At 37.4% G+C, this 10799-nt stretch overlaps 3 protein-coding genes across 3 annotated transcripts; 2 read left to right on the top strand and 1 right to left on the bottom strand.

Annotated features, from left to right (window-relative positions):
* Positions 1-551: 551 nt before the first annotated feature.
* LOC124843251 (Tetratricopeptide repeat (TPR)-like superfamily protein) lies at positions 552-3297 on the bottom strand. The gene has a single exon (XM_047319956.2). It carries the CDS (start codon positions 3090-3092, stop codon positions 789-791), a length of 2304 nt encoding a protein of 767 aa, XP_047175912.1. The 5' UTR covers positions 3093-3297; the 3' UTR covers positions 552-788.
* A 196-nt stretch (positions 3298-3493) lies between these two features.
* Positions 3494-8615, top strand: EMB1270 (Pentatricopeptide repeat (PPR) superfamily protein). The gene is made up of 4 exons (XM_047319966.2): positions 3494-7219; positions 7347-7547; positions 7622-7712; positions 7898-8615. The coding sequence occupies exons 1-4, from the start codon at positions 3645-3647 to the stop codon at positions 8483-8485; spliced, it is 4455 nt and encodes a 1484-aa protein (XP_047175922.2). The 5' UTR covers positions 3494-3644; the 3' UTR covers positions 8486-8615.
* A 747-nt stretch (positions 8616-9362) lies between these two features.
* On the top strand, positions 9363-10240 carry LOC124843293 (LYR family of Fe/S cluster biogenesis protein). Its single transcript, XM_047320002.2, has 2 exons — positions 9363-9581; positions 9792-10240. Exon 2 carries the CDS (start codon positions 9838-9840, stop codon positions 10147-10149), a length of 312 nt encoding a protein of 103 aa, XP_047175958.2. The 5' UTR covers positions 9363-9581; positions 9792-9837; the 3' UTR covers positions 10150-10240.
* Positions 10241-10799: the final 559 nt, after the last annotated feature.

Here is a 10799-nt window from a genome sequence, read left to right on the forward strand (position 1 = left end):
TCACTCATTTTGAATGAGTTTCACTTCTATTTCCTCACTCACTTGATTGATTTTTTTTCCCATATTTTCATTTAACATGTTTTATTTTTCTTTTTAATCATTTTTACTATATGTTTCCATCCATTATAATGAATTTTTGTCTGTTTACATTTTTCTACTCATGAATATTTTTTTACTGATTTTTCTACCTTATTTTCAACATTTTTTTTCTACATTTCCTTTTTTCTCACGTACGTTGGTTTTTATTTCTCGCACTAAATTGTGTGTATGATCATTCAAATAAAAGTTATATTTTGATCGCAGTACTCATCACACTAGCCATTAAGATTCAACAAGCAATCATTAAAAAGTAATGAATAAAGTTAAACGGATGGTTATATCACAGAAATTTACAACACGTAAGAAGTCTGCATGTTAGCAATTTACAAAATTTACATTTGTTTTATATTTATTACAATATTTACAATTGAATATCATAATGCTGCAAATAGACACGTTTTGCCCATATGCTGCTGAGATCCATAATGTTGTAATAAATACACAACAAAACATCACTCTAATAAGATATTTATTAGATCATTCGGTTAAAAACTCAGAACAATCACCCTATGTAATTATTACGTCCTGATAAATATGAGGAATGAAGAACTGTTTTTAGATGTGCTTACTCAACTAAAGAAACTAGACCTAAAGGTTCCACCATTCAGGCACAGTTGGATCTAGCTGAAAAATTCAGGTAGGGAGCTACCAATAGTTATACCAGTCATTGGGAAAAAGCAGGCCGTATTTTACCAATAGTCGTTGCAAGAACAAGTTGCATATTTGAAGTGGTGAAAGCGGTTTGAATCTCTAACAACAATCTCCTTCTGAAATAGAGATGATGCTAATTTCATGAAGTTGTGGCAGTCCACACAAATACGAATATTCTTCATTATCTTAATGACATTCCCACCACATGGCAAACTTCCTTCGTTCATTATGGCAAATACCAATGCCATCTTCTCACTGTGATGAAGTAACTGGTCTTCTTTGTGTTCCACTTCGGTGTCATATAAGGCTAAGCTAAGCTCCGGCACATAACCCATCTCTTTCAATTTTCCAAACAATATCTCAAGCTGTCTTAATATGGCCCCTTTATGCGGATGGTATTGAGCACCAGAGCCAAATTCATGAACCTGCTTGCCAATCTCAACCCAACTTAATCCTGGTTCTTTTCTTACTTTATAGTTACTCATTTCTTTCCTAATCAAACTAGCTTCTGTAAAACTACCGGCAGAGGAATATACGTTTGACATTTGTACATACCCCATTGAATTGTTTGGTTCTAACTCTTTAAATTTATCAGCTGCTAATTTGGCTAAGCGAGTCTCACCATGCTTCCTGCAAGATCCAAGTAATGAACTCCAAATCACAGAGTCAGGTTTCATTGGTATTTTGCGTATTAATTCCTCAGCCTCAACTATCTTTCCAGCTCGTCCATAAAGGTCAATCATGCAGGAATAGTGATCTAGTTGAGGAGCAATACAGTGATCATCAGACATGGAGTTAAACAATGTCACTCCTTCATCAACCAGTCCGACATGACTACAAGCTGAGAGAAGGGCAACGAAGGTAGCTGAATCTGGACAGACTTCCATTTGCTGGAAGAGCTCCAGTGCATCTCTAGCTTTCCCATGTATGGCATAAGACTTGAGCATTGAATTCCAAGAAACCAAATCACGGTAGCCCATTTCATCAAATACTTGTTCAGACAAAGCCAACGAGCCACACCTCGAATAAGCATGTATCAAGGCATTACAAAGAACAGTATCTTCCTGAAATCCTTTTTTAATTATTTGTGAGTGAATAGCCATGGCATGTTTTTCTGAAACAAAATATGCACAAGCTTTTAAGGCAATGGAGAATGTATACCAGTCTGGAAAATAATTTTGACGATGAAGCTGACAGAAAAGGAGGAAAGCCTGCTCAGGATCCCGTTCTGCGAACACAGAAATAAGTGCAGTCCAAGACACAATATCCAGTTGGCTACTTGTATCATGGAAGATCCTATAACAGTCAGAAATGGGTCCTCCAAGATTTGCGTAGGATTTTATCAATGCAGTTATCACTTCAACTTCTGTAATAAGACCGCTTTTAACAGTCAGACAGTGCAATTGAAAACATTTCCTGAGATTCACGTTAATGTCGTGAACAGCACTACATTGATTCAGTGAAGAAAAGACGCTAAGCAGCGTGGCACGATCAAACCCAATTCCACTGCTGTACATGTGTGTAAACAGGCGAATGGCTTTGTCCCCAAGTCCACGAAGTTGAAAACCTGCAATCATTGAATTCCAAGATATAAGATTTCGGAATTCCATTGACTTGAACATGGTCCACGCATCGTCCGCTCTCCCATCATAACCTCCGGGGGAGCCAGAGTGCTTGCTATACATTGCAATAAGAGCATTTGCAACATATACATTGGCATCCAAAGAAATTTTCAAAGCAACTGCATGTACCTGTGTGCCACATTCAATGTCACGCTCCTCACAGGCGCTAAGCAAACTTGCAAAAGCAAATTCGTTGGGGCGAAAGCGAGCCAGCAAGTCAGAGAAGAGAAAGAAACACTCTCTGATTAGGCCAGATTGGCCATACCCCGAAATGAGAACAGTCCAAGAAACAATGTTTCTGCGTGACATTTGGTCAAACACGTAGCGGGCATAGGATAAGTGGCCACACTTGCAGTACATGTTTAGGATGTGATTGGTGAGAAAAAGGTCATTTTGAAATGCGGGGTCTTTCTGCAGCATGTAATGGTGCAGAGCCATGCCATGTTGGAGGCACTTTTTCTGAGCACAAGCATGGAACAGAGAGGCATAGGTTTGAAGGGACAGAGAACAGTGTGTGTAAAGAAGTGAAAGAGCTTCTTCAATGTTGCCTTGTGTAGAAAGAGCATGTATCTTTGCATCAATTTTAGTGGGTAAGGTTTCTGGTTCTACATTTGAAGTACAAAGATTCCGCAACAGACAACGTTTGAAAAACACATAACGCACGAGCTTTCTGGAGCATAACATCAATGCAGAGAGGTGGTTGGCACCAACAAGAACCATCGTGCCTAGTTTTGCATTGTTTGTGTTTTACCAAAAATCTTTTTGGTGAATTCAAATCAATTTCATTTATTTCATTAACCAATTTTGTTTTGTTAGAACTTATCTTCTTCAATTTATTGGATATGATAACAGTTCCAAAATTCAATAAATAAGTAGTAATGAACATTATTTCCTAATATTTATATTTTTTATTTGATTAATTGTTGTAATCTATACATATTTTTAAATGCCAAATACTAAACATGTGAAACACCTTTTCTAAAGGAGATTTAAATTTTAGTTTGTCATAAAGTAAATGTCTAACCTTTTTGTTAAACCAACCTTGACAGATATCAAAATATCTTATTCCTGGATAACAAACAGTGAAGAAGTGGTTCTAAAACTGTGATTCAGTGCTTCTACACATTTTCTGCTATTCTCCAACCTTTCGCATTTTCCATAACAATTCAAACCATAAATGTTGCATTTTGCCAAACCCGAAGGAATGCTCAGTGCCTCATAAATGACCTGAGCAAGTTGCTCTTGCAACGGACACACCTGAACTGAGCAAACATGTCTGTCTCAGTCTCAGGTTCTCAAGTTCTAAGTTTTCCCTCAATTCCACGACCACATTCGAACCCTCCGCCCAGACCTGCTGCACTTCCTTCCTCTTCTTCACGTTCTACTGCTTCCCGTGACACTGAAACCGATTCCTCGTCAGAACCCAACGCCGAGAAGACCGTCAAGTTCGTCTACGCCAGAGCTTCTCCTTCAATCAGATGGCCCCACCTCAAACTTTCCGAAACCTATTCTTCCACGCACACCCAGTTACCCCAAGACGATATTTTCCCCGCCAAAACTCAACCTTTCGACACCCCAGAGGAACCCCCAAAACAGGGTCGCATTGTTGTGAACAACGACGAGGCCCAAGAAGCCTTGGGGAGACGCAGCAGGACGAGGGTGAAAAAGATGAACAAGTTGGCGCTGAAAAGGGACAAAAATTGGAGGGAAAGAGTGAAGTACTTAACAGACACGATTCTGGCGTTGAAGTCGGAGGAGTTTGTGGCGGGTGTGTTGGAAGAACGTAGAGTTCAGATGACACCAACCGATTTCTGCTTCGTGGTGAAGTGGGTGGGTCAGCAGAACTGGCAACGCGCGCTTGAACTCTACGAGTGCTTGAATTTACGGCACTGGTATGCTCCCAATGCGAGAATGGTTGCAACCATTTTGGGTGTGTTGGGAAAGGCCAATCAAGAAGCACTTGCTGTTGAAATCTTCACCAGGGCCGAGTCAAGTGTAGGGGACACGGTTCAAGTGTACAATGCTATGATGGGTGTGTATGCGCGCAGTGGTCGCTTCGATAAGGTAAAGGAGCTGCTTGATTTAATGCGTGAGAGAGGATGTGTGCCTGATCTTGTGAGTTTCAATACTCTGATCAATGCAAGGATGAAGAGTGGTGCAATGGAGCCTAATTTGGCTCTTCAACTTTTGAATGAAGTGAGGAGGTCCGGGATTACGCCTGATATAATAACATACAATACCCTCATAAGTGCTTGTTCAAGGGAATCTAATTTGGAGGAAGCGATGGCAGTTTTCAGCGATATGGAGTCTCACAGGTGTCAACCTGACCTGTGGACTTACAATGCTATGATTTCGGTGTGTGGTAGATGCGGGCGTCCCAGGAAAGCTGAGGAGCTGTTTAAAGAATTAGAGTCTAAAGGATTTCTCCCAGATGCTGTGACTTATAATTCTTTGTTGTATGCTTTTTCCAGAGAAGGGAATATAGAAAAGGTGAGAGAAATTTGTGAAGAGATGGTGAACAAGGGTTTTGGCAAGGACGAGATGACATACAATACTATCATACACATGTATGGGAAGCAAGGCCGGCATGATCAAGCAATCCAGCTTTATAGAGACATGAAGTCTTTTGGTAGGAATCCTGATGCGGTTACGTATACTGTTCTGATAGATTCACTTGGGAAAGCAAGTAAGGTCGAGGAAGCTGCGAATGTGATGTCTGAAATGCTGGATGCGGGGGTTAAGCCTACTTTGCACACGTATAGTGCTTTGATTTGTGCTTATACCAAGGCTGGGAGGCGAGAAGAGGCTGAAGAGACATTCAATTGTATGCGTAGGTCAGGGATCAAAGCTGATAATCTAGCTTACTCAGTTATGTTGGATTTCTTTCTGAGATTCAATGAGATGAAAAAGGCTATGGGACTGTATCATGAAATGATTCGCGAAGGTTTCACGCCAGATAATGGTCTCTATGAGGTCATGGCGCATGCACTTGCGAAGGAAAACATGTGGGGTGTTGTTGACAGAATTATTGAAGATATGGAAAAACTGAGAGGTATGAATCCACAAATTATTTCATCTGTACTTGTTAAAGGGGGCTGTTATGATCATGCTGCTAAAATGTTGAGAGTTGCCATCAGCAATGGCTTTGAATTGGATCATGAAATATTTTTGTCTATCATGAGTTCGTATAGCTCATCTGCTAGATATTCAGAAGCGTGTGAACTTCTTGAATTCTTGAGAGAACGTGCTCCAGATGATATTCAAATGATCACAGAAGCACTCATCGTTATACTTTGCAAGGCTAAAAAGTTAGATGCAGCTTTGGAGGAGTACAGAAGTAGAGGAGGACTTGGTTCATTTAGAAGTTATACCGTGTATGAATCTCTTATTCAGGAATCTATACAGAATGAACTCTTTGACGTAGCTTCTCAGGTTTTCTCTGACATGAGATTCAATGGTGTTGAGCCATCTGAACGTCTGTATCAAGTCATGGTGTCTGTCTACTGTAGAATGGGTTTACCTGAGACAGCCCACCAATTGTTGTATCATGCAGAGAAAAACGGTATTATACTTGATAATAATGTATCTGTTTACATTGATATCGTTGAAACGTATGGGAAGTTAAAGATATGGCAAAAAGCAGAAAGCTTGGTAGGGGGTCTCAAGCAAAGATGTTCAAAAGTGGATAGGAAAGTATGGAATGCTCTAATACATGCTTATGCATTCAGTGGTTGTTACGAAAGAGCTAGAGCTATTTTTAACACAATGATGAGAGATGGGCCTTCTCCGACTGTAGATTCTGTAAATGGTCTATTACAGGCTTTAATTGTTGATGGGAGACTGAATGAGCTTTATGTGGTAATCCAGGAATTGCAAGACATGGGATTAAAGATTAGTAAAAGTTCTATTCTTTTGACACTTGAAGCATTTGCTAAGGCAGGAAGCGTATTTGAGGTACAGAAAATATACAATGGGATGAAAGCTGCTGGTTATTTTCCTACCATGCATCTCTATAGAATAATGCTTACATTGCTGTGCAAATGCAAAAGAGTATGGGATGTAGAAACCATGTTATGTGAGATGGAAGAGGCAGGTTTTAAGCCTGATCTTCAAATTTGCAATTCCGTACTTAAATTGTATTTAGGTATTAATGATTTTAAAAGCATGGGTGCCATTTACCAGAAGATTAAAGATGCTGATCTTAAACCAGATCAAGAAACTTACAATACATTAATTATAATGTACTGCAGAGACTGTAGACCAGAAGAAGGTTTATCATTGATGAATAAGATGAGAAGCCTTGGTCTGGAACCTAAGCTGGACACATACAGAAGCCTGATCACTGCATTCGGTAAGCAACGCATGTATGAACAGGCAGAGGAACTTTTTGAAGAGCTTAGATCAGATGGTTATAAACTGGACCGTGCTTTTTATCATTTAATGATGAAAATGTATAGAACTTCTGGTGATCATCTAAAAGCTGAAAATCTACTGGCCATGATGAAAGAATCAGGGATAGAGCCCACGACTTCCACTATGCATCTGCTTATGGTTTCTTACGGTGAATCTGGGCAGCCTGAGGAAGCTGAGAATGTTCTTAAAAACTTGAAAACAACTGGAGTGGTTCTGGATACTCTACCTTATAGTTCTGTTGTTGATGCATATCTCAAAAAAGGGAATTTAAGTGCTGGAATTGAAAAACTCACAGAGATGAAAGATGCAGGCATAGAACCAGATCATCGAATATGGACATGCTTTATCAGAGCTGCAAGCTTGTCTGAGGGAGCAGATGAAGCCATTATTCTTTTAAATGCACTCCAAGGTTCTGGATTTGATCTACCAATCAGGTAATGATTAGTTCATTAAATTATTATTCTATCCTTTTAAGCTAAAGATCAGTTTTTATTGTCATCAAGCAAGCACAGATTACTTTTATATTTGTCCAGTTAATAATATATACTAATTGTTCTATAGGCTTCTTAAAGAAAGATCAGAGTCACTAGTTTCAGAAGTTGACCAGTGTCTGGAGAGACTAGAACCTGTGGAAGATAATGCAGCCTTTAACCTTGTCAATGCATTGCTGGATCTCTTGTGGGCATTTGAACTACGAGCCACTGCATCTTGGATTTTCCAATTGGCCATCAAGAGAAGCATTTACCGCCATGATATTTTTAGGTAGGTATTTATTATAGGTACTTCTGCATAATTCTTAGCTGCTGTTCCTTATTGCTTGTATCAATCAATTGCAGAGTTGCTGATAAGGATTGGGGAGCTGATTTTAGAAAACTATCTGCTGGTTCAGCTCTGGTTGGTCTTACGTTATGGCTTGACCACATGCAGGTGACTTCTCTTTCCCCTTTTCATTGCTTTCAAAATTGCTTATGGTCGTTCACTTCTAAGGTTCAAGACTACATATTATCTTCATGCTGATAATTCTTACTTACCAAATTCTAAGCTTTCAGCTTCGCTTCATCTCTCTAGCTTCTCTGTTTGACCTTAACATTGGAATGTTGGTTTCAATGCAGGATGCGTCCTTGCAGGGCTATCCAGAGTCACCAAAATCAGTAGTACTTATAACAGGAACAGCAGAGTATAACATGGTATCCCTTGATAGCACAATGAAGGCATACCTTTGGGAAATGGGATCGCCATTCCTTCCTTGCAAAACACGACAAGGTGTCCTTGTAGCAAAGGCTCACTCCCTCAGAATGTGGTTAAAAGAGTCACCATTTTGCTTGGATCTGGAGTTAAAAGATGCCCCAAATCTCCCAAAGTCAAATTCAACGCGGCTTATTGAAGGATGCTTGATAAGACGAGGCCTTGTTCCAGCATTCAAGGAAATTACTGAGAAACTGGAAATAGTGAGTCCGAAGAAATTTTCAAAACTGGCTTTGTTACCTGATGATCAGAGAAGTAAGACCATTGAAGCTTATACTGAAGGAAGGAAAGAGAAATTGGAAAAAAGAAAGAAAATTGTTGACCCCAGACGGCTGAAGAGGATCATGAAGATCAGAAGCCTTAAAAGAAGGAAATATTTTCGGGAAGCATCCATTCCAAATGCAATTGGGAAACAGAGGACTTTCAAACCAATTGGTACCGAACGACTGTCATAATGTAATGCCACAAACTCTGCATTTTGCAAGCTTACGTTGTACAGATAACAACACTCTGCCTTACACAAACATGAACTGTTCACAAAAAAAAAAAAAAGTTAAGTGTTATTTCCAGACTCAATTCTTATCATTCTCAGCCTTATATCCTAATAAATAATAATAATAATAATAAGAAGAAGAAAAGACTTAAATATATTTTTAATTCTTGAAAGAAGACGAATTTTATTTTACTTTATGTAGATTCTTTATTGAATGGATGTAAAGATATGACATCTCTAAATAAATTTACTACATATGAAGAAACGAAGGATAATGAATTCAATTTTTTTTAAAATTAAAATAGAAAATATTTTACAATGAATAAAACGGTAATTTATATTTTTATAAGAATTCTAAATTCACAGAAATGGGAAAAAAATAATATGTATATATATAAAAGAAGTAAATTCAAAATTCGGTGAGTTATGCTTGATGTTGGTTGAGAAATAAATATAGACAAATCAAAATGATAAAAAAAGACAAGTTATTGGTTTAGGTTGATTTAAAAGATTCTCACAATAGTGTGGTCGAAGCTTTTCAAATTCTTAGGTAAAATGTTTATAAAAATGTAAATTTTTATATTTTTAAAAAAAATAAAAATAGAAAATAAGAAAGATGGTGTAAATTAAAAAATTTATGCATGTAAAATAATATTTTTCTTTCATTAAAAGAAGAAAGGAGTTTATCAATAAAGTGTGTGAAAATATACTCTCTAATAGTAAGCTGAAATTTATTGGAATTAAAAAATAATGATAAAATTTATTTTTATTAATAAGCTTTTAAATCTTGATAGTTTTAAATAAATTTTATCAACAAAAAATAAAGTGAATATTGAAAATAATGTCTTAGAGAACGTGAAGTAGGTTTTTAGGTTTCAGTTGCACTCTAATCATCCTAATGGATTCTGAACTTCGAATAATAGTTAGATCAGAACAACCTTACCAAACTTCCTCTTTCCAAGACAGAACATCGACGACAGATGGGTTTGATTGCACCGCTTAAATTTCGATCTGAACAAATTTGTTTCGGATAATTGTTTTTCCTGCTCGAGTTTGAGGTAATTGGTTTCGGATATTTGCTTACGAACTATTTGATAAAATGCCCAACATGGATTTGAATCCTTAGTAGGGTTTTTAGGTTGCTGATTCTGATATTCCAAAGGATTGAGATTTTCATATTGCTTATCGTTTCCATAACGTTCTAATCTGATGTAATAAAGTGTGAAGGAACGAACGAACTCACCAGCATCGTTGTTCTTCATGTGCAGAATCTAGCCCAGAAAACTTGTATATTTTTTGAGAAAACAAGATGCGATGGGAAGCTCCAAAGTGCAAAGGCTTTCTGGGATGCAGAAACAAGTGCTTAGTCTTTTCAGAGGGTTTCTGCGTGCAGCACGTTCCAAATCGGAGGAAGAGCGGCGCAAGATAGAATCAATTGTATCGCAAGAGTTTCGGCGTAATGCAAAGAGTGTAGATCGGAAAAACTTTCTTTACATTGAGTACTTGCTTCGCCGTGGCAACAAACAGCTTGAACAACTGAGGAACCCTGGTATCACTGGCTTATCTTCATTGCAACTTCATTTCTCCCAAACTGATTCCAATGGCCATTCAAGTAATAAGGGTTAAAAATTATTGTGTTTTTACCATTACATTTAGAGGTCTATAATTGCCTACAAGGAACCCAACGAATTCATTTATGCTTGGATCATTTTTCTCATCTATCGTTCATTAACAAATGCTTGATTGCTAAGCCTGCCAAACTGTTTTTTCATTGCTCGAGTAGACAGGTTCATATCATGAACATTCAAGAAATTCAAAATTTCAATCAAATAATGCAAAGTATACTTATTTTAATAGTACGTGTTAAAATAATTAAGTTGTGTCAACAGCCGGAGTCTAAGATTGGTGAACTGTTATTTTTCTGTAGAAAATAATTAAATTGTGTTGAAAACATTATTTCATGTTTTAGACTTAAGTTTCATTGAAGCTACATTTATAAGTTTTTTTATTCATTCAAACATAAGTTTTAAATTTTGTTGGTCGTCAATAATAGAAATCACTTTGTCTTGTTCATCCCCTACGCGTACGATCAACTCAATCAAAATATAAAAAATAAGAACTAAAAAAAGATTAAAAAAGTAGTCCGTGTTAATTATTGATTTCATGTCCAAAACTCAATTTTGATTACTAGTTTTAAAATAGCATTATGTATCCAAATTAATTTTCTAAACGGAAAATGACATGACACTACACGCACATTTTATTTTGAATCAACT

The sequence above is a fragment of the Vigna umbellata genome, chromosome 10 (assembly GCF_029865625.1).
Source record: "Vigna umbellata cultivar VRB3 chromosome 10, Vumbellata_1.0, whole genome shotgun sequence".
Lineage (NCBI taxonomy): Eukaryota > Viridiplantae > Streptophyta > Magnoliopsida > Fabales > Fabaceae > Vigna > Vigna umbellata.